This window comes from Symphodus melops (genome assembly GCF_947650265.1).
Source record: "Symphodus melops genome assembly, chromosome: 7".
Lineage (NCBI taxonomy): Eukaryota > Metazoa > Chordata > Actinopteri > Labriformes > Labridae > Symphodus > Symphodus melops.
Window position 1 is genome coordinate 25,871,017 of NC_136697.1, and position 24,495 is coordinate 25,895,511.

General features: G+C 44.0%; 1 protein-coding gene and 1 long non-coding RNA gene across 2 annotated transcripts in view; one reads left to right on the forward strand and one right to left on the reverse strand.

Moving 5' to 3' along the window:
• Positions 1-24,495, reverse strand: part of LOC306826804 (partitioning defective 3 homolog) — a 71,737-nt gene that overhangs the window by 11,604 nt on the left and 35,638 nt on the right. The window contains exon 4 of the mRNA XM_079348343.1: positions 2,420-2,543. Coding sequence (XP_079204469.1) covers positions 2,420-2,543 — 124 coding nt within the window. The remainder of the gene's footprint in view (positions 1-2,419; positions 2,544-24,495) is intronic.
• LOC306826837 lies at positions 1,093-1,737 on the forward strand. The gene is made up of 2 exons (XR_013779522.1): positions 1,093-1,295; positions 1,335-1,737. It is a non-coding gene; the product is annotated as an uncharacterized lncRNA (long non-coding RNA).

Genomic DNA, 24,495 nt, shown 5'->3' on the forward strand with positions numbered 1-24,495 from the left:
CAACCAAACTATGTATTTCTTCAATACACACAAACATGTGTAGCCTCTGTCGGATCTATTCCATCTATTTGACACCATGAAAAAAAACCCAAACATGTTTCTGCAGTTTCTCATGTGGACTGCTCTCCTGGCAGGGACTGGAAGTGGGGCAGCTGGAGGTGAATTAAGAAAAAGGACACTGGCTCCTTGAGGTTTGCAGCACATCACTCAGATGAAGCAACAAAATGTAATATATGCATGGGGGAGGTAATTGAATTTCAAAGACACATTCTCCTGTTTTCCATATGGGCCCCGCCACTATGGCCAGGGTATGAGTCTAATAACAAGCAATTACTCCGACGAGCACGAGTGTGAGCTGCACACTGAGAGGAGAGAGGGTGTTAGAGGAGACCGTCAGAGGGTTCCTCAGGCTGAAAACACTGTGGAGGAACCGCCTAGAACTTAGGTTGACATACAAAGCATTTATCCATTTTATGACATGTTAATGTGGGCGTAAATATTAAAAATAAAGGGCTAAATCTGAGGACAAACTGTAGGAATGGAAGCTGGCTTTTTGCAGAAGTGATGACTGAAAAAAAGGAGGTACAGGGTCTTAGGTTTAAATACTTTAGGTTGACAGATTTGGATGTAAAAGAAGGTTTTCTCAGTTTTGGAGTCTTTGAGTTCAGCATGGATTTTGTTCCGTTTCCTGTCGCTACTTTGAAAAAGGTTACTTTCCAGGAATCTGTTTCTTTCCAGTAATTATGATGTCAATGGGTTTGAAGGGATTTTCATTAATGTGTTGATTCAAAAGCCCTCTTTGACATCAGGGGAATCCTGAACTTGGGAACTTGTGAACATGGGAAAATGAGATTTGGACAACATTTATTGTGCTGCTGATGTTCGTGTAAACAAACATAATGCTGTGTTATTGTCGAGCGCTATAATTGACAGCATGCTCGGGTTGTTTGGAGACAAAGGGAGAGGTGACCTGTGCGCTCCTTTCCCACACTGTGCTGCAATCCTCCCGAGCCGTGTCCGACTGGAATGTGCACCAGTCCGTGAAGGCACCACTCCCGGAAATATTTCAATACAAAAACAGATCAATACATTTTTTTTTTTTTATTGGATTTATCAGCTAAGAAAAAAACGCCAGAGCACAGAGGATTTAGTTCATGAGCTCTCACTTTATCGTTTCATTTATAAAAATCACAGGACTGAAAGTTCTCCCATTGCACGCCAAAAACGGAGCAAAGCTACAGTGTGGAAACATCAGTGAAAAGAGTTCATACAGAAATGTACAAAAACACACGTGTGTGTGCAAAATGACCTTGTGCAGAGAGACAAACCATGAGGAGCATTCATGAGCTGCAGAGGACGTGATTGACAACACTCAGGTCGTCTAGTTTGAGACAACAGCTTCAAAATCATGTCACCAAGTAATCCATAATGTGTTTGTATGAAGACATGTGCTGATTGGATATGTGTGCCATGAAGAAAACAAATGTGTCTTGTCCCAAACTAGATGGACGAGGAATGTGGTGAAGGTTCATCCTGACTCGTACACAATACTATAAAGGACATACAACACAGAAGTGCTAACAATTACAAAAAACAAAACACAGTAAAACCTCATCTTCAAGATTTAAAAAAAATGGTTTTACACTCCTCATGTGAGAGTGAGAAGAAGGTGAACCCTTTGAGTACACTTGAGTTAAAGTGTCAGGAAGTGTTGAGGACTAAAATAAATACTAAAAATATGACAAGTGATTTCATCACCCCTCCAAAAAAAATCTTTGAAGGCATTACGATTTTGTTCGCTTTTTATTCCCATTTGTTGCTTCAGAGCGACTTTATCCTCCCTCTTCTTAGCCTGAGAGGCTTCGGATTAAATAAATGCTTGCTGAAATGTTCACCTCACCTTTACATTGTAAAAAAAAAAAAAAGGCACAATGAAACCAAAGCGGGTGACAAAACAGCGTCCATGAGGGGGGTGGGTGGGTCCATGTGGATGAAGTGACGGACAGGACGATGGATGAGTAGAGGAGGATGTGACGAGTGGGTGGGGTTAGTGATGGTTTGGTCAGGAGGTGTGCAAACTCCTGCATGCAGGTGGTTGAATTAGAAGGTGAGGAGGTGTTAGCATTAGCACAAGTAGCCAGGGAGGCCCATGGAGGTTAATGGTAATCCTAAGGTGGGGACAGAATGATATCATCAGTCTTGTTCATGGCTGGTAGTACTGGGGTTAATGGCATGCTCCAGTTAGCCACAGGTACGGGTGCTAACACTGTTAGCGCTCTCTCTCCTCAGGCTATAATGGAATAAGCATGTCCAAAGTCTCGGTCTGATAGAGGTCGTTTCTTGACATTAACAGTCTGACAGTCGAGAAATCTTCTCCGGCCCATTTGTGCCACCGGTTCCTGTCAGTTCAGACACTCACCCACGGCTGCTCGAAGCTGTACGTCCTCCGCCGGTCGTCGGGGTCTTCCGGGACGCTCTGGGATTGCTGGAACTCCTGCCTCAACCTCTGTATCCGGTCGTGGTTGCTAGGGGTAAGCCGGTTGCTGTAAGGAGAGAGAAGAAGAGCGGGGAAGGGATTGATGAGTGTGAGAGGTCCTTTGTGAACAAGTGACCTGGTTCTATCAGCGCGGGGCGGAAATGGCCTGCAGGATGGACTTATTTAAAACCCAACAGGCCTTGTCCATGAACTGATCATATACAGTGCCGGCACTAAGAAACGCAACCCAGATATGTTCGAGGCAGAAAGACATAAAACCATGATAAGTGAGGGCAGAGCCAAATGAATCAAACTAATGTGCCTCTGATGTATTATTCATAACAATGAACAAAGACTAGTGATGAACGGTGGGCAGCACAACAACAACAACACCCCCCCCCCCCCTCCCACATCCCTGCCGGCCTCGTATCATTCAACTACCGCACAGCTATTGTCTGCTGCAGCCCTGCCGGGTCCACATCCAACAATGCTGCCTTGAGTACGGCTTCCTCACGGTCGACTGATCGAACGCGCTCGAGTTGGTCACTCAGCTATCTGTTCAACAACTGGAGCTATATCAGCTGTTATTGAGTCTACAATGCTGAGTGATTAAGTATGAATCCTTTTACACGTGTCGCTGGTCGTCAACGTGCACAGTGATGGATTTAGGGTTGTTAACATGTCACGTGAACTAAAAGAGTAAATCCATACGAAACAGTGATTTGAGATGAAACCATTTCAGAGATATAGTTCTGTTCCTACTGTTTGTTGTTTAACCTTTCCATCACTTTATCGTGGATTTTACTCTCCTTGTTGGACGAGGAGCATCAGGTCACGGCAAGAGAAGAAAAACAAAAAAACATTAAAACAGAGATGAAAGTCAAAATAACCCATAAATGTAATCATCTGTTTGTTTGTTTGTAGGTCCATTTGTCTTGATTGGATAGGACAGGAGAGGGCCGCTCCACCTTATGATTCACTTCATCCTAACTCATTTAATTAAAGGGGTGAAAAACGCTGGCCTTGATTACTGGTGTATTTTTTACATTTCACTTTCTTGTGCTTCCTCACTTTTGTTTGGGTAATCCATCAAGTTCTATCTCGAGTTTTCTTCTCCGCTGATTCCTCAGCTCATAAATCGGGGGGGGGGGGGGGGGGGGGGGGGGATCTTACAAGAAGGACAGGTATGTGTATAATTGATATGGCCTCCGACAGAGGAGAGTCATTAACACGCTGAGTGGGAGAATAGAAGTGTCAGGGCCTGTGATTGAAGAAAGCAGCCTTGACTTCCAGCTCGACTCTTCCACTTCCTGACTGAGCCTGCAGACTGCAGACGACCGTCTTATCTTTAAGCTTGAAACTTTTCCAGCCACCATGAGTTTGTTCCTGCACGCATGGACAAACTTTAACGTTAGCATAATGACTCAGAACTGCTTGTTGGGAAATTTAATTTCAAAGCAGCACAAAAACAAACCTTTTAATTTGCCATATCAAGGCAGTAACCGGGCCGTTTAGACAAGCAGCATATCAGGGTTGTTTTTTAATTTTTTTTATCAGGTCCAAAAATGACTTCATCTCGAGTAATAAATCTTCAATAACTGCCTCAAAACATTTCATCCATCACAAAACAAGCATGTAGTTGGGTTATAATGATGTAAAGTAAAACACAGCAGCACTGCCAGCACATCCACTTATTAACTCCAGACGCACACAATGGAAAAAAACCAGAGCCAGTCAGCCTTGTTAAAGAGCAGGAAGCTGTCATATATGATCCGGCTAATCTCCATGATAAGTAACACAGTCGCTTGGGTCAGCTGACCTGATGTCTGGGGTCTTTGTGACCTTGAAGCTGTGGGTCAAGACCTCGAACAGAGAGGCTCGTATGTTTCTGTAAGCTGTGAGCACGTGTGTGTTAAACATAAAGAAAATAGGAAGGGATCAGAGCTGCTCCTTAGTTTAGCTCAGGTTAGTCTGAATTCAGGCCCAATGTTTCACACATGAAATACATTTCCTCTCCTGAGAGAGTCGCTCAACCTCGTAATCAAAGGTGGCTCATCATTAAGGCAACCTATAGAGCCCTCCTACACAGCAGGATGCTGCCCAGGAGAGTGCAGAGCAGAGAAACTCAAATAAAAGGGATCAAAGATCTCCAATCCTCTCCTCTGACAAAACACTGTAAATCAATCAAAGAAAGAGCAACACTGCAATACAACTATACGGCTAAAAAAACCTCCAGAGACAGGGCAGAGATGAGCTTCTTCCGGACAGGCTCACTCAATATCTGGCACTGCTGCACGAGGCTGAAAGGTCGCACTGTGGCTTTTGTTGAGTGGAGCGTCTCTGGGACTCAATAACAGGACTGTGGCTTGCTGACTGGGCTCGCCAGCAAAAACTGTTTACACTGAGATGCAGCCTGCCTTTCATGGGCGGGTTCGTCTCGGCCTTAAGCCTGGGGAAGGAGGGAGATCTGAGGAGATGTAATGTCTGCATTGTGGGGCATGACGTCAGGATGGGAAGCTTAACTTTGTTTGAATGCAGCTTTATGAACAGAAGGACTGCAGAGAAAGAAGCTTTGTAAAGAAAAATTTTTTTCAAAATGAGTCTGACTCATCTTAGGCTGGGTACATATTCTACTATCTCTATCTCCTCATCTAGACATCTTTAAGTGAAACCAAAAAGATTAAAAAGTTAGAATGGCAAGATCAGGATCTCTTTTAAAATGTTGATAATCATTTGTTTAACTCTGATCTCAGTTATTGTTTTCTACTGACAGGCTTATCCTTATCTTAAAGGTCAATCTACAGTTCAGTAGATGTTCTTATAAAGACATGCATCTGACTGCAGAGACTTCAGGCCAATGAAAAGCTGTAAGTGTGAGAAGTGCTCTGGTTTGTCCTTTCTAATACAAGTCGTGCTGACTAATTATATCATTTTTTGTTTGTATGCAAAGAGGCAGGATGCGTTAGCCAGAGTGCAATACAGAACCTCTAAAGAAGGCTTCAGAGGGATTCAGATTAGAGAGGAATGCAATGAGGGGAAATTTCAATCACAAAGCCTCCATATATTCCAAACATGCAGAGCAAAACGAAGCTTTGATAGCAACATTGAAGCAAAAAGAACTGTTCTTGCATCACTTGGCAAACAAGAGGACGTGATACAAGTTGGACCTTATTCCAAACTAATAGGCTTTGTCCGATCTGTGCTGTCACTTCAAAATCCTGCGTGACATTGATGCCCCCTTCCACGGATCCCAATCAAAGCATACCAACAGATAGAGGGGAGGCCTCGAGCATGCATCGCACAGTAAGTGGCAGAAGCAGCTGATGGACACAGGCCTAATCCTGTGGATTATAAATGAATGGCCTCATTCACACAGACAGCTCTTCCCATGCCAATTCGAGTTTCCATCGGACCTACCACCAACTGCACACGGGCATAAATCTAAGAACTATTCCCTTTAGGAGACTTGGTGACTTTTAGTTTTAGGATTTGCTGCCAGTTAAAAAAAAACAAAAAACCCAACAGCTGTATTCGAGCCAGCGAGCCACCAGCTGGCCCGGCGAAGACCATCTCAACACGTCGAGCTCAGAGAAGTGCTGAGGCCCGCTCAGCGGAGAGATTGGAGTGGATCTTGTGTCTGTTTGGCGACGAGGGCTCTCGCGGCGAGTGGTTACAAGTGGGGTTGACCTTGAGGGTACAAGAGCAACATTGTTGGTTCTCACTTCAAAGTCACAGATGAAAGCCTCACCCCGAGCATGAAGCGCTGCGTGGAGGACTTTTCTTTTTTTTTAAACAAAGGCAGCCAAGACAAGTCAGGGTGTCTTAACTCTTATCGGAGTCTATTTCATCTTTAAATTAAGGGGCTTGTTTTGACTTCATGCTAATTAACAGTGGATTCATTTAAATCACACCTCGCTCTTAATAATAAACGGATTGTATTCCGTGATATCCTATCTATTTCATTTGCCAATAATCCTTATTTCACAAGAATCAACTTTTTAATTAAAAGCCACAGTCTTAATTAAACATTTAATTAAACATGGGTAGTCATGGGATTCCCGTCTCGAATGTGACTGATGTACTAACGAGCCTGCCAGCCTGTTAAATAAACATTTACTGATATAGTGATACACAGTAAGAAAGCAGTGCATGTCGTGAATATGCGTCCTCCCCCCCCTTCGATGGGAGAGGCGGCAGTGGTTAGTTTGTGTAATCTTATCAGATGGTGGAGCTCGGCCCTACATCCTCTGACAAAGAGACGGCAGCTGGTGGAGCCTTTCCCGGCTGTGAAAAAACCAACTGAGATCCTGAAGACGATAATCCAAGTCTATTGATCGAAGGCTCACAGATGACTGGGAGGCTGACGCTCTTGCTAACTGGTGCTAGCGGCTGATGCTCCATCTGCGAGGTGATGTAAGGCAAAGTCCCCGTTGTCTGCAGAAAAGCTGCGAAGAGCGAGCCTGCTACTTTTTAAGTAACGGATGAAGACAACACAGATCTTTCTGCATAAACATCCACGGACTGGAGAAGCCGATCTGTAATACTCTCTTGTGACACCGAGCACCAACAGTCCCAGTAGTTGGTGGATTTATGGTACGTGCCTTAGTTGTGATATATTGGTTCACACATGTGTATACACTAAAGCTATTTTTCTTCTTTATCATTGAAGGAGTCGCTTGATTCAATCTTTTTTTTCTCCATTTGGAAAGTAAGGTCTATTTCTTTTTCAAAGGCTTCACATGAAGGTAAAATACTTTTATCTTTCAATACATGATCTGCCATCGAACATGACGTGTGTCTCTATGTCACAGAGAGCCATTAAAGGTGGTATAACCTGCCCCAACAAATAAATACCTGAGATGTTGGGTCTTTCAATGATCATGTCGAGTGACTGACAACAAATCTGAGGGTGAAATTTAGCGTCTGCTTTTCTTTAGTTGCAAGGAATAAAATTATTCAAAAATGTTTCTTTTTTTATTATCAGTAATTAATTATGATATTCTTTTAATGCGAGCTAAAGATGTTGGACTAAGTGCACCATGCTGCATTGTGATTTGTCTATGTTTGTCTTCTTAATACAACAGAGGGATTTACACACTGCTACATTTTCATGTATGTTCATCACTTTTAAGTAGCTATAATGATTTTAAAACCATCATTAAATTTCCCTTCCCCCCAGTGTACGCACATGTCTTTGTTTACTGATCGGTATAAAAAGTGTTTCAGTGTTATAGCCTGTCGTTTCTTATTTTCTTGGAGTTGTCTTTTTCTTTGTCTTTTTCCTGAACCTTGTAGAAGAGATGTAGCACCACTTGGATGCTGTTTCACAAAGGGAACCTTTCACTACTAAGTTATTCTCCGCTGTCGCCTGTATTATTGGTATCTAATTATAAGAGAAAACAATTGGGGGGCCTCTTATTGCTACTGCTTTAAATTGAATACCCAGATCGATATAACTTTAATGATGCTTCATACTTTGGCAAACGTTGACTGGTTCATCTGCATGTCCAAAGATGACTTAGACTTAAACTTTATTGATCCTTTTGCGATGACTCCCTCAGGAAATTTAGGTTCCAGCAGCATATACAATAAAAGTAAAAAATAAAAATAAAAATGTAGCAAGATCTCTTTAGATGCATGATGATGAGAAAAAAAAAAAGGATTAGGTCAGTTGCTTGGCTACTCCCAGCCTCTCTGGTGTCTGGTGATGCAGAGGAGAGATTAAAGGGGCCAAGAGGCCACTGAGCGTGTGTTGGCCATTTAGGGCTCTTATTAACCCACTCTTGCTTTTACTCTGGATTACACTGGCTTAACCCTGAAACACAGACAGAGCCTCATTGATCTGCACCAACTCCGCAATTAGATGCCAATCGATGCAATATCTCCACACTTAGCAACTCATTATCAACTCCCTGGCATTTGCCTCATCATGTCAATTGATTAAGTAAGGATGTGGCGGGAATGCATGTTGATGAACCGCACAAACACATCCGTTAGAATGCAAAGGAAGATAAACAGCCCGTGCTCTATAAGAGCTCATTTTGAGAAGGACATTAAGAGGCTAATGAATGTCGAGCTAACGCGTTGTGTAACCCCGGCTCAGACACAGTCATGGCCTGACTCGGATCAAATTGCTTCTTTTTTTCTTGCAGTCTTAAGAAACATTTTTAAATTGCTTCTTTTCCATGCTGTATGGGTCGTAAAACCACATCATGGTGTTCTCATCTTGTGAATTGTGCATGCAGAACTTGTGCAATACAGATAACGTGCAACATTAGGAGAAGCTTAAGTTCAAGATAAAGTTTCGTATCATATATCATTTTGACTGTACTGTTTCGGTAGACTGCTCCATTAGGTTTCTTGGGGCGGTAAAATGGATCATGAGATTGACATGTGGACTGGTGGTGTCGGACCGTCGTGGTGAAGAGGTTCAGGATTTACCACTGGATCTACGTTCCACCCCCTCACCTATGCTCATGAGCTGAGCGTAGAGACTAAAAGAACGAGATGGTGGATACAAGCAGCCGACACGAGTGTCCTCTGAAGGAGTACTCTGCAGATAAACACAGGTAGATGTGAATGACATTACGGACTGATAGTTGGATCGTCCAAGGTTAAGTGTGTTTGAGAGTGGAAACTGCTTTCAAATGTCTTTCATGTCTGCATTATACAGCAATACATTCATATATTTTAAATGGAGTAATACTTATTCCATTAATTAATACCAACTCCATTGATAAAACTCTTTAACTAACTGCCTAATAAACTCTATGCACAGAATTTGGGAAAAAAACAAAACAGAAAGCCAGTTCTCTAAAAACGATGATTTGATTATTTTGTGCAGCACATAAATCCTCATGCAGATCCCCCCCCCTGCAACACACAGTAGCATTCATTCTGAGCCTGAGCAATCCCACAGGGTGTCAACACTTGTGCAAAGCAGACAGTAAACACTGGAATCCATCGACGGAACAGATTGAATTTAATTGGTTTTCAGTTTTACGGGGCTTCTCTATTTTTCCAGGGGCTCTGCTGGTCAGAAATGTCAGAGATGGTAATATAATATTTGACTGATATTAATGCATTCACACATCGACACACACACACACATTTTAAAGTAAGATGGCTTACTGCTCTTGGATTTCAAGCTATGGCGCCACTGGAGGCAATAATGGCGTGGCACACAGCAATATGCCTCCTTTAATTCATGGGCCAATTTCATGCTTGCACACATCAGCGTATCGATGCCGGCCTGCTCGCTTACAAGCAAATAAATTGGACTGTGTTGCTGATATCTGTAATAGTGTCCTATTTTAACGAAGGTGGGGAGCAATCCGTCCTATGAGGGACATTTAAGTTTCATTACTTAAATCCCCATCGGATTGTGTGCCTGAGCCACGTTTGAATATGTCACCATGATATCTGCTGGGGGAAATCTCACTCGTGGTTTAGCAGCAGCTTCAATCCCATTTCATCACAGATGCTTTCAATACGTTGTTTAAAATGTACTTTGAGATTGCACCTTATGTCAGGATTAAAATGAGGAGGGATTGTGTTGGATCTAATCTCAGGGAGGAAATACTACAGGATCAAATTTTAGATCGGTCTCCCCTGCAGCCTCTGTGCACAGACCATCATAACAAGACTGTGAATGAGCCATATCTTGTGTATAAGCTGACGACATCAGGAGCATTTTACTCAGCTTACTTTATCAAAGACATTAAGGTACATTATTGCAAAACCATGCAAACTGCATTCAGTGAGTACTGTACTAATGGACCTGTGTTTTGGAAGATGCAAAGGCAGAAGACGAGGCAAACAAAGCATCCTATCCAGGGAGGTGTGGGGGATGTACAGACTTGGTTTCTATCCACCAGGGTGCCAACAGATTCCTCACCTAATGTCAAACTGTTGCAAATGTTCCACATTATTGGCCCAAAATGGACAAACCCATCTGTTTTGTGCTGTAATCTGTTTCAACATTATCACTCTCGACTCTACATACTAAGAGAACAAATTATCCTGCGATATTCCATTTATTAGAGCCATTAGAAGACAGTTATTGTTGGTATATAAAAAAACAACAGTTTGAGTTTATCACTGGGATTTTATTTATTGGCTACACCAAACAAAGGTTATTTGGATATTTTTTGCCTTATAACATCTTGAATTAGTTTTATTTTTCTCTGGTTAATTTTCTGTGGAAATCTTTGAATTCCAGTCGGGTACGATCACTTCTATCTGAAGCAGTTCCACTACCCGCTTCCATCGCTGCAACACCTGTTGACCTGATAACTGCTCTCATATCTGGCAAACCCTGGGGCGTCCAAAACGGCCTTCAAAGCCCCGCCTACCTTCTCTGGTCCAATCAGAACCAGAGCATTCAGGAGCAGAATCTAAAGTTAGAAGGAGGACATACTGGCTGCTGCATTGTTGTCAGAGAAGCTTCAACACAGCAGGTTTCCTTCATGTCTGATCACATAAGAGGCGCTAACGTAAAATAATCTGTTAAGGCACAGAAATGACCAAAGACGGGAAACTGGAGTGTAAAAACAAAAACTGCTCCTTCCATCTCCCTCACCAGAATGTTCAACAGGTGATTTGAAATCTGATGGTATCCGTATTAAAACTCTAACACGCCTATGAAGATGTCTAGCTTCGATGGACCGGAGACAAAAGCGTGCTTCGTGTCATCCATCACTGACAGATGACGATCTCCTCGCTGTGCAGGAGGAAACATAATAAAGGCAAGCGGCTGAATCACGAGCGGGTGGGAAAGCAGACAAATGTTCAGTTAACTCTTTCTTTCCTCTCCCTCCCTCTCTTGGGTCATGCAATTTGAATTTCTCTTCATGTCGAATGCAAACAGATATCTGCTGGCTCTGTGAGACTTCAGGTCACGTCTCCCTCCGTCTATGTCTGCATCCATCTCAGACAGATTCAGACTCTCTCTCTCTCTCTCTGCTGCTGTCTCTATCCCACCATGCTCCATCGCTCTCTTCCCACACTGACACTGGCTTCAGGGTGAGCAGGAGACGGCATCCATCAGCCCTCACCGTTCAATCAGTCAACAGACAGATCTGTGCTGTCAGATAAGCCACTTACTGTAATATATCTCAGCTTCAAAACACCGTTATGATCCCACCAATCATAACTAATGCTTGCAGGCCACTAGTCTTTATGATTCATAGGCGATCAGCATGATTCAGCACATTCATCCACCTGGGGGAAACGGTAACCAAGCAACAAGGACTGGATAAAGGGTCTTCTGAGTTAATGGCTTTACCACAGCCAGCATTGCACCCAACTAATTATTCCTTTCTGTGTCAACATGGCTCGTAAAGTAGGCTCTTCTAGCCCATTAACTTGTAGTGGTGCTTTAAACAACTCTGCGGAGAAGAGAGAAAAACTAGCTTCAACATGGCGGCACCGACTCGAGCGGTGTTTTCCTACAGGTTGTGCAAATTACTGGCAGAGTTTGAGGACGTAAAGTGTGAGATGAAAGTGTGAGGGGATTTTAAACCGGGAGGGTGAGAGTGCCGTCTTATCAGCGCTGGATTAGGGAGGCATTAAGGAGTCCAACTTTCTTTTTTACATTTTTATGAGGTCTCAGCTAAACTAAACACTGATAACAAGGCCTGACTTTTTCACACTCATGAATAAAGTTCAGTCTGAATCTGAAACTACATTTGCACAAGCTCTTTGACTCGCGTCTTTTCAGAGCCTCAAAGAGAATTCCCCGACTTGATTCATTCGGTTTCAACAGTTGAGGAAAGACTGGATTTTTAAGAGTACTGGTGGGGCGCCAGATGGCCTAGCGGTTATGTCACACGCCCCAACGTACAGAGGCTATAAGTCCCTGAGGCAGAGGCCGCGGGTTTAAATCCAATCTTGGCTGTTTGCTGCGATCCATTCTCTCCTCCCACGACTCCATCTCTTTCTTCAGCTGATCGATCCAATAAAGGCCAACTACGCCCAATAATAATAATTAAAAAAACAACAACAAGGAAATAAAAGTAGAGGATGAAAGGATGCAAAGCGGTTACGTTGACGTCATAAAATGAGCGCATAGCACCTGAAAATATTGCTAATTAAGAAATCAAGACTCGCTGTCTCCATGATTAAATGAAGCAACATGAAAAAGTTGCAGAAGGTGATCAGAAGTCATTTTAATGTTACGCTTAGTTCACTATTGGTGGCCAATGTAAGCCAACATGTCTTTATATATCTAAGTTGGATGAATGAGGTTTAAACAAGCCTACATTTAAAAGCAGGTTGGAAGTATGAGTTTCCATCACCTAAGCTGCCTCAGGAGTAGAGAGAGGAGCTGAACTATAAAACAGCGACCATTCAAGTTCAACAGCCTCGACCTGCAAACATTTCAAGAGAGAAGCAAGAAAAAAATGTGATGACATCATAAGTAGAAGTGATAGGAGAGCTGCAGTGCAGAGGGATTAAGACTCTGCAATATGACTCAACGACTGTTTATGACTTTAAAGCTTTAGAGACAGAGTGCAATGTGTCATATTGTGAAAGAAGAGTAAAACAAGAAGCACCACAACAGGAAACTAACAAACAACCTGTTACCCACTAAAACTCGACTACAACTCTGGGTCCTTCATGAAGAATCAATTCTACCACACTGATCTTGTAGTTTGAGCGACTGAAAAAAAAAAACCTGATTCATCTTTGTATGTTTCAAAGGCCAAAACAGACCCCGCAGCCTCCATTAGCTAGCTCGACAATAACCCGTACAGTAGGAGCTGAGCAGTCTGTTAATGTGACAATATTCACAGCAACCAGTGAAAGGATTCATCTCCTCCTGTGACAGCAGAATGGATCGCTCTCTGAAGGCAGAGAGAAAGGAAATGAGCGGCCAGTCTGAGGGAGAAAATGTGAGATAACAGTCATTTGGGTTGCAGCTCAGGCGGTTTGTAGCTGAAGAGAATAAGTGGACCTCGCCTAAATTAGAATTCCAATCGCAGTTTTGGTGAGAAAGGTAAGGGTTTGACTGATGCATATCTCCTACTCTGGCTGATGGATTTTTTTTGGTGTGGCTGGGGAGAGAGCAGAGAAATGAAGGGGAGGGGAGGCAGAATGACATTAAGACCGAAATAGGAAATCGAATTGGAGCAGTCTAATTTCTGGGGCAGGCATCGTAGTCCAGCTCATATGGTGCTCTCTCTTCCTCTCTGTCACAGGGACTCGAGGTGACGGATGGACGTCTCACTTGTAATGGTTCCCATTTTCGGAGAGAGCAGTGTAATACTGGCCGACGGAAGCATCGGCAGCATCTGATAAATCATAATCTAAGTCAAATTAGGATCCATTATCATCAGGAGGCAGGGGGGCCTTTTCACTCTGTTTCGGGGCCGCATCGGAGGAAAATGAGACTCGCTGCATCTTGTGACAGCAGGCAATTTTGAGAGAGAAAGAGTGAGTGGCTGATGTATGATTGCCATGGTAATGCGTGTGCTAGATGCCAGGGAAAATGCTCGACAACGGCTGGCAAAGCCACGTTCACAACACGAGCCCGTCCTCATAGAAAACATCGACAAGGACATATACACTGTACATGAGTACGTGTGGACATGCTGCACGTGCTATAAAAATGTCACACATTGTTTTTTTTTTGTTCCAGTAAATTCATAGTAATGTGAAAGGATGACACACGGCCAGTCATATCTGAACAGCATTTGAGTTCTTAAAACCTTCCACGCACAACAACTTTAAACACATTTGTTTTTCCAATCAGTCTCACTGGGGAACAGAGCTGAAGTGTGCAGCGCTAGTTCAGCACACATTCATTAAAAAACGGGACTCTACACACGAGCTTCATAAAATATTCAATATACAGTAGCTTTTAGAGGCGAGGACTTGTTTTACAGAACACCAAAACAAATGAGCTTTAAAGCAAAAAAAATACTACCGGTAAGTTAAACACCAAATCACTTCTCTGACGTGACGGCACCTGAAGCTCTACGGCTGGATGCTGCTTGGACTTGTTTTTTGTTTTTTTGTGCTACATCATTTGGAACAGCCATCTCCTCGAGCTTGTATCTCACTACAATAAAAATACAGAAACACAATGGACCTGACTGTAAGTGGGTGTTTGGAGCAAATCAGCCATGCACAGAAAAAAACAAAAAAAACAAAAACGCCAATGGCTGTGTTCGTGAATGATGTTTCTTTGGGTAATGTTAAGACTTAAAAAAAAAAAAAAAAAAAAGTTGGATGCAGGAAGTCTTTGTTGGAGTAACAGATAAGCGCACTTCAGGGCTTATCAGCCAACAACACGACACACACTTCTCTGTAATACCATGAGAGAGGATTCTGCAAACGTCAAAACCAATCAAGAGTCGGCTGAATTGTTATGACGGACGACCTACACTTTGTTTTCCTAAACAAAGCTTTTCATGTCATCCACTGTCGACCTAGTTTCCATATTTCAAATTATGTGTCATAATAGGGTTGTGTAGTTTTTTCACACAGTGGTGTTGTCACTTTGCACACATTGTGATTTCTTAAACGTTTACCCAATTCTGCTGCGAATGAAAGCACCCAAAGAGATCCACAGTACCAGCAGTTCATCACTTTAGTGAGTGAGAGTTTCTGAACTCTACATCACAGCTGAACACAAAGCTGACAAGGGTATAAAAACCTGCAGTTCATCGAGTGCCCACTAGAGGACTAAACATTCACAGCCCAGTTCACTAAACGTACCTGCTCTTTAACTTTTCACCAGTCGTCGACTAAAACATTTCCAACATGTCGACTGCCATCAACACGGCTTCAAACGCAGCTTTAAGTAACCAATGAGTGACGTCTGGGACGGTCTATGGTTCCAGCTCAACGACACTCGTGCAGAGCTTAAGTGGAAGTTTGTCGACTAAGAAGCATTTTCAGACCTGGGGAAGCTTTTTCATTGTTCTAAAAACAGCTGGAGGACAATGACCCCCTTTTTTTTTGGTGTTTGCTCCTCAAGGACGAGGGCACTTCTGAAGCCCCCACTGAAACAGGCTTTAAATAAACTATCTTCAACAGCTTGTAATGTTAGCACTGAAGATCAGACCAGGCATGGACAAACTGACCGACCATTCGGTCTAAATATGCACGTTTTCTCACGAGCTTTAAACCTGGTCCTACTCTATAGTGCATGTTGTGTTTTCTGCTTCACATCGTCAGTGTTACTATCATTGGGCAACTGCCTTTTGTGTATTTTAAAAGTTTGTGCAGCTCCTTCACAGGCGCTCAGCTCCTAAGATTTTGTGAAAGTACTTCAAATATTGACTTCAAATGAACCTGCTGCTGGTGGAACAGATGTTTGTGTTGTTTAACTTCACATCTGTTAGCTGCAGTCTCCTGAGTGCTTCAGTCATGTTGCAGGATATCCTGGGTACCCTCCTCCTTGTGTTCTCCACCAACAGATCCCACAGAACCAGCTGCAGCTGAGAATGCCAGCAGGAACAACACGCTCTCATAAAGACTATCCTGCTTGTGTGACTCAAAGGAGGCCCACCATGAAACATCCATGGCACCAGCAGCGAGTTAGCAGACACTTCCTCCTCCTTACCTCCCCTCCCCTCCCCTCCACCTCTTTCCTGCCTTTCAACTCGCTGCAGCCTGCTGACTGCTGAGACCGCTCACAGGTGAGCGTTCTGCAGGTTTTGGTGAGTCAGGGGGAATTAATTCTGGAAAGACTGAAGAAGCGAAAGCAGAGTGGAAAATCGGGGGTTTTTTGCCACCATTTGTCGAGTGGTACGGCTGCTCTCTCGGCAGATACAATGCTGCTGCTGTGGGCGAGATTCTGTTTTATTCATTAACCTGGAAACTCAGAAATGTTCCTTTAAAAGCCTTAAACTGCTGCAGCACTACAAAAACATTTACTATGAATGTTTGATTGACAAACTAGGAGGATAAAGGCAGCCAGATCATTCCCAGGATACGGTCTTTAACATACAGCTGCACAGACTCCCTCTCTCTCCTCGAACAGATGACACGAAGGACGCCATAAAAACCTCTCTTATGGAATGACCTCAGAAAATAAATATTTAAAAACTGCCTGGTAAATGTCGCCCATATGACGGAGCAATAAAAGGCGGCAGTGCGTTCTGTTCAGAACAGGTGATACAGTAAATCCCTTCGAGTGTCTGTGTGGAGAATCCCCCCCCCCCAAACCCACCCAGACCACTGTCTGCTTCCTGGCAGACAAAGCTCCCCGACCCCTGTCAAAACATCTCCTAACTAGGTAGCAGGGGCTCCAGTCGTCCCCTGATGGAGGGCTGACTGTGTGTGAGGACTCTGGAGGAGAAGCAGACAGGAAGAGTTGACAGGGTGACTACATTAAAGCTGTGCGTGTCAAAAGTCGGCATATCAATGTGATGTCTCTGCTCTTTGTTTCTTCCCTGCAAACTCTGGGAGTTTTCGTTGCATTTAAAACGTTAGCGATAGGAAGCTAAACTTCATGTGTTCTTAGGGAAATGTCTGAGTTCCATTGGTGCTTACAGCCGTTATGCCTCCCGAGCAACGCAGCAAAAGTCGGAGGATTATTGATCCCCCATATGGGGGAAACTTAGCTGTTACAGCAGCTCAAAAACAGGAAACAGGAAATCAGCATCAATAGCAACAAAGTTTAAAAAGCAGCGATGAGCATGTCTATATTAATTCATAAAGTAAGGAGGTTGTAAGGCAGTAACGCCGATGGAGCAGGCGGATGGTAAAGCTGTTTGTCTCTTTCCAAATTTTAAAACATTCAACACGCAGGACAAAATGTGAGCTGAGCTTTTCAAACAATGGGAACTTTTCAGATCAGATTCCTGAATGCACAAAGAGGCTTCAGAAATAACATCCAGAGTCTCTTTCCCTCCTCTTGTTTCTCAAAAAAAATGGCGGCGATGCTCTAAGAGTGGTCTCTTAGAGAAAAGAGGCCTGTCATGGTGGAGAAGCATAAATACATAAATGAACGAGGAATTTTTGGTATGTTTTAATTTCATCCGATTGTTCTTCGAAGACTCTCGCAGGTTCCCCCTCGCTTCATCTGATGCAACAGTGAGACACACAGGCACCCACGTGAGAGACGTACAAGAGCCGCCCATCAAAAGAGCACCCATGGAGAACTCAAAGGGTGTCACACAGTCTCTACTGGCAGATACCCGTCACACTGTTCTCCACGGTTCAAATCCCACTGGGAGGGCTGGGGGGGGGGGGGGGGGGGGGGTCTGTCTATAGCACACTGTCAAGATCCCTGGATGGGAAAACCTTATGAAAGGAAGAGTAAGACAAGAGATGAAGGGGGGTGAGGCTGATGGTGGCTGATAAAGAAGAAAGGAAGGAAGGATGAAGAGGAAGAGGAGGAAGAAGGTTGACGGTGGAGAGAGAGGCGGAACAAAGGAGGAGAGTTTGAGGGGGGAAAAGAGCTTCATACTTTAATATTTATTCTAAAAACAGCAAAAATCATCTTGACGGGATCTAAAAGAGACTTTTTTAAACCTATCAGAGATCTGATCTTCTGACATTTGAGATTTTCATGAAGACATTTTGCTCAAATTAGGAAGAAGATACAAAAATATTAACAGAATATATATTGTACAAATAAAAAAAGAAGTCTTGTGTGTAGCGTTTGTTGATCACCGTGAAGTCATCACCAGTTCTGATCTAATTCAATAATCAACCACATCACCTATGTGGAAACAGAAATGACTGCACGTCGAATGTTGTCAGAGAGGCTGCAGCAGAATATGTCTCTTATCTCTTTTTGAACTGTGATTGGATCACCCATAATGCACTGCTTCTCTAAAGTTTGAACCGGGGGTCTGAAAGTAGGTTTTGCATCGATGGACGTTGCCTTTCTGGAATGAAAATGAAAGGAGAAAAAAAGATAGGCTGTACTTCTCCATGAATATATAATTCTTGATCATTTCTCATTGAAGATGGAGCTGGAGGTTATGAGAGATAGTGACAAGTCAGCGGATGGATGAAAGGAGGACTGCAGGATATGGGAGGGAAATATTTATAGATCAGGGCGGACGGCGAGGAGGAGAGAAGTGATAAGAGTGAATGAGATCACAAAAGGCAGAGGAAGGGTCCGATGAGGGAAGACTTCAAAGAGATCAGAGATGGATGGAGGGCGTCTGCGGGGAGATGGTGCACAGACAGAAATTAAGAATATCGACATGTCGAAGCTCAGTCAGCTCCATTTTCAACACCTCTTTATCTTTACGTCGAGCACGGCTTCAGCCACTTTAACACAGACAAAGTTTGCGTTATGATACTGTCGAGAAGGCTGAGCCCTCGGGTGGGGGGGGGGGGGGGGGGGGGGGGGGGCATGAAGTGAATTAATCCCTGGAGGTCCTGCAGCCAGCTGCTGACACAGGCTGGTTTTATAGTGAGCCAGCGGGCCATAAATAAGGCATTATGGGTGTATTGGGGGGGGGGATACTGGGCTTAAGTGTGCCACTTTAAAAGGCCCTTTTTGCCATTACTTCTGTGTCCAGGCTGTTTGAAGTGATGGGCCGACGTGTGCGTGTGGAGTGGTGACCTCAGTAAAGAGGCGCTGTATTTCAAAAAAGGGCCGGCTGAGACGTGAGTCATGCAGCCCTGAGGGATGAAGATCATCATCTCCCTCTCTGTCCTGTCTGTGCTGGTGCTCATATTTACAGTGTGCTGTGTTTGCATTCAGACAGCGCACCCCCCCTGCCACGTCTCGCCCTTTGCCGTGCATGGTGATGGAAGCGGGAAACGAAGCGAGAGTACAGGGGAATGTTTGTGTTGCTAAGCAACAGTCCAGTTTTCATAAAGCGGTGGAAGTCGTTGATTTGGCTGGGCAAAAAAAACAAAAAAGCATCTACCACAAAAAATAAAATAAAACACTTTCACTATAACTGCTACATGAGAGACTAACTATTAGGTATCACTTTGACTCTTTGGAGGAAATGAGTCAAAGTCAGTATCTGACATCTGAGAGTTTAGTCTAAAGTGGATCATAAACAGTTTTGCAAATATCGGGGTTTGTTTCCGGAACTTACCTCACAGGACTAATCAGTGCCAATCACCTCAAAGTATCATCAACATGAAAATCAATTAACTGTGTCTGAAATGTGTCTGCCTTGCCATGTGTGGTCGACTCCGCCCCTCTTGTGCTCCCATGCGTGCATGAAAACAAACCCCTCGAAGTAATTTGCAAAATGTATGCTGCATGATCCGGATCTGGTTTGCAGGAAGAGTCCTGCTTGTAATGCACTAAAGCCTAAACTAACTATTAACATATAAATACCACATGTCATACCTTCTCCTGTGAGTGTTCGGTCGCTGTGTTTTTCAAGGTCCACGGAGCGTGAAAAATCCAGAAAATTTGACAGGATACACGGGTTAGTTAATTCCAACATGTGTTTTTTTTTTTTTTTTCTTCCTCTAAAGCTAGACTGACACCAATGCCCTCTGAAAATAACTCTGGGAACATGACAGGGATAAATGAGTATATGTGTCCGGATTAGTGTTAGTGATGGAACATCCACAGACAAATCTACTGTTTTTAGACGGATTAGACTGCAAAATCTGGATGTGCTACATATGGCATTAAAATGGAAATACGGAAATACCTGCTAAAAAAGCATAAGCTTCCTTTTGTTAAGGATTACTTGTCTCTTAATGACACATTGTGGGTTTTAAGTAAGAGACCTATAATTGGACATGCAAGTGAGCAAGAGGAGCCTGTTCCTCAGGAGGATGAACTTTGTAACTCGTGCTGGTTCAGTCTTTGGAAATCTGAGTAGGAGTTAATTCATCCCTTTATTCTTAGCTTTATTTTTGTCTTTAACTAATTTTGACAAGAGCCTTTGTTTGTTGTTTTAGTTTTTTTGCTTTAATGAGGATTTCTTGATGAATGAGCTATTTAATTATTTGAAATATCAAGAACCGTTTCCCCCCGTAAAGAAACATCTACAAACAATGAAATACAGGCACACAAGTTTAAAGGTGACACAAACTCTACCAACTCTAACATGTGTCTCTAATCTACAAACCCCCCAGTGATAAGAAAAGTCCATCCTCTCTGTCTTCTGCCTGCTCCACTTTTCAGAAAGTGTGTGCTCAAACAGGCCGTTTGGAGGTTTTCCCTTCATGACATCACAAAGGGCAGTAGCCCCTCCCCCCCAGGTGGGTGACACTCCCACAGCTAGGTGTTTGTTCTGCCCTCTGAGTCTGCCTTCTCATCGTAAACAATAGGACATGGAGCCAGAAAGCAGCGAGTACACCCGAGCCCTTCCAGAGAGGGGGCGTGGTCAGACACAGCTCATTTACATATTTAAAGCTACAGACACAGAAACAGCCTGTTCTGAGCAGGGCTGAAATAGAGGGGTTTATAGACTTGATCAAATACAGGATCAGAGTGGATTTACAACAACACACTTCACACACATGTTGACGAGGAGCTCTGAGACTAGGCTGGCTGAAAAGGAGGAGAATATGTGACCTTTATAACAGGTACAGACTAGAGGGACTGGAGATGCGAATACACGACCAGTATAAACCACCACTTTCAATCAAGACAGCAAAAATCATGCTTATATTTCCCCAGCAATGAAAAACTACTCCTGTGGTTGATGACTGATTACAGAGGACAGAATGCAACCCTGGAAACTCTCGATTTCCTCAAACAAGCGACACGCTTTGAGCCGAGCAGCAGTTAAGAGAAAGAGAGGTGGTTTTTTGGAGCAGGCGGTTGTCATCACGTCTTCTGGATTTCAGCTACAGAAATCAGATCCACCAGGAGGGTAAGGTCAAGGCGGCCCTCCCCAGCCTCTGTGCACCGTGAGTGGGCTTCTCTGCCACTGGAGCTCCCCTCATGGGACAGATCGTTTACTCTGCATTCTCTCAAAACCACATACGCAACAGTATGAGGCGAGAAACACTACGGCTGACAACTCTATACTCATTCCCCTTTTTTCATGCGAACTGTTAAATTCATTCAATAAGTGACTAACATTTAAACTAATTGTCAAAGAACATATCATTGGCCCACAGTTGTCAAATAAGAGGATTTCATGCATCCATCCAATAACTATATCGCTTATTATTCCTGTTCAGGGTCACCGCAGGCTGGGGCACATTCCAGCTGTCATTTTCAATTTCATTCTCGAGCGTTGGGCGGTGTTACACCCTGGACTGTTCGCCAGACAGACAAGCAGCCACACTCGCAAGCATGATCAGGGAATAAGAGAGAGAAAGAGAGTGGGGAGGAAGGAGCCACAGGTACAATTGGGACCGAGGTCGTCTGATTGGACGACTTCAGCGTCTGTAAATGGAGCGTGTGCACTAACCACTAAGGCTACCGGCGGTTATACTGAAGGAGAGTAACATCTAGCTCTGGTGTTTTTGTGAACTTCCATTATAATTTGGTATTTTAAAATAAAAAAATGTCAGCTTGGGTTTTGGATTTTTTAGCTTTTTTGACACATTTTTTTACATTTATTCAAAACAAAGGAATCCAAAAATAAGACAATCATAAATTGTTGTATTCTTATAATCTGTAACGTCATGCCCTTTAGTTAAGCCCCTCCTCTCTCTGAGATGTATTCTGGGTAAAGAGCAAGAGATGCAAATCCCCGAAACATCCCGTAATCAAAGTGACAGTCTTGACAAAGGCGAGTTAAATCCCCTCTTGATGCAGTGATCTGCTGACATTCGGACACGTCTGCACACAGCTGACCGCTGACAGTGAGCGATGAACGGCAGGGCCGAAAAAATAAATATATATCTGCAATCAATACAAATCTACATAACTCAGTCCAAACACGCCGCGGATAACGTCTCTGAGAGGAAACCAAACCGCCGTGGCTTTTCATCATCTCGGCCAATCACAATGTGTCGCTGAGGTCACAGGGCTCCGCGCTGTTTGATAAAAAATAAAGATGATGGATGTAAATGAGGGAAGGGGGGGAGGGGGAGGGGGGGTCCTCGCTGTGATTGGTTGAAGTGATTTGCTGGTAAGTGGAATGAGTGAGAGTCTGTGTGTGTGCGCGGCGTGCAGCTGTGACATCAATCAAGCGTTAAAAGGACAGTCACTGGGACTCCAGCACATATTGATTCGTCATTATTCGTGCTAACAGGCCTGAGGGGAGCGGGGGGGAGGGGCGGTAGTGGAAGTGTTGGTAATCTATTGGTGAAGATCGATAGGTCTCGCACAGGGTCTGGCTAGTCCACGAAGTCACTCGTCTTCGGTATTCAACAACGAGCTGGTGCAGCCGATCAGCGCTTCCTCCTGTGACCCCTCAAAGTGAAGCCATGGCTTCTCGACACAGGCTGCACAGGGCGATTCTTCCCTCGAATGAGAAAAAGGTCCTGTGTCCTTCTGTGTGCCGGCGTCTTTTAAAGAGAGAGTGTTTGCATCAGAGACGGTGCAGTACCCAGCTCGTCCTGTTTGTGTGCGGCTGCTCCGAGCGCTTCTCGTTGAAAATCGTTCAACTTTTCAGGAAGGCGCTGTGGACGTCACGGGCACTTTAGTCCACATTTAAAGGAAATGAATTGACACTAAAAAGAATACATGAGCAAAAACACCAACACAGACAGGACGTTTACTTTTCAATCTCGAAAACGTATTTAGACACCAACACAATTAAATAATGGAGCTCCTTGTTTCTAAAGACCCACAGAGGAGGGAAATACGTCGCCACAGCTAATCCACAGAGAGTGGAAAAACTTTCCCTGCATTACCGCCAAGCAAGAAAGCTGTCAACACGTCATAGCTGCTTCCTTCTCCTCCACTAAACGATCACTCTCTTCCTCCGTTCATGTCTCTGGAGTCTGTTTGGATTGAAAAACAAAACGAAAGAGGAAAAAAAACCAAAAAAAAATCTCCCCTCCACCTCCGGGCAGGTCTGACACTGATGGTCGGCCCCGCCCCCTCGAGCTGCCTGCTTCATGTCAAGGCTCGGCAGGTTGACAGCGTGTGGAACAGGATACGAGGAGGAAGAGAGGGCTGACATCTTGAAAAGATCAGGTAATGGCTGCTAATTGAGATCTCTTTAATGTGGAGCGTTTCCTCCGTGTGTGTGATTGAGGAGTCGAATGAGCCATCAAAGGGGCCGAGTTGGCCGAGTTGGCCTTCCCCCTGTCATCATGACAAGCTGAGCGGGTATCAGTGTCACAGCAATCTGGTTGATGGGCAAAACAAGAGGAGCGAACGGACAGCTCCGTTCTCCTCTGACAAACAGCCCGTGTGATGTCATCCTAAAGGTAACATCGACTTCTTAGTTTGAGGTGGTGAGATGTTTGGATGTAAGAACATCAGCTGTTCCTGATTACGACCCGCCTCAGCTCCAGCTCATGACTACATGTAGGTTAGCTGAAAGTTACCTTTCATTAGGCGCCTCTGTGACAGTTGTTACACTGCTACAGGCAGCTTGTTCGAATGCATCGTCAGAAAAGAGCCATGACCTGCGACAAGTCTCCATCATCTCTGTGGAAACAGAATCTGAAGAAGGGCAGTCAAGCCCACAGTTCTCTTCCCCGCTCCGCAACGCCCACCGCCTGACAAAGACGTGCCTCTCGTGACCCAGCGCTCCAGTATTAATACCCTTCCTCACAATGGCACATTTGCATAAGCGAATGAGGGCCAAGAGGAGTGATTGGGTTTTGTTCCGACAGTCATTGCTCTGGAGAATCTCCGCCCAGCAGCTGTTGGCCTCATTCACGGCAGCGCTGGAGTCATTTCCACGCCGCCACAGAAAGCAGCGATGGATGGCAGATATCAGCGTTGAAACACAGAGCGTTGAAAAAAAAAAAAAAAAGATCCAAAGACGCAGATACACTCTGCGAGGATCCGAGAGCAGAGTCGGAAAAAACAAAAGAGCTCAGAGAGGCTTCTGTGGCAATCCTAATTAGTCTAATGAGCTTTTTTTCTTCCTCGACCACAGTCAGATCATTGAATTTAATTCAATAAAAACAACACTTTTGGAGCTGTGTGTGTGGAAACGTGTGTGTGTGTGTGTGTGTGTGTGCGTGGAAACACGCGTGCATGTGTG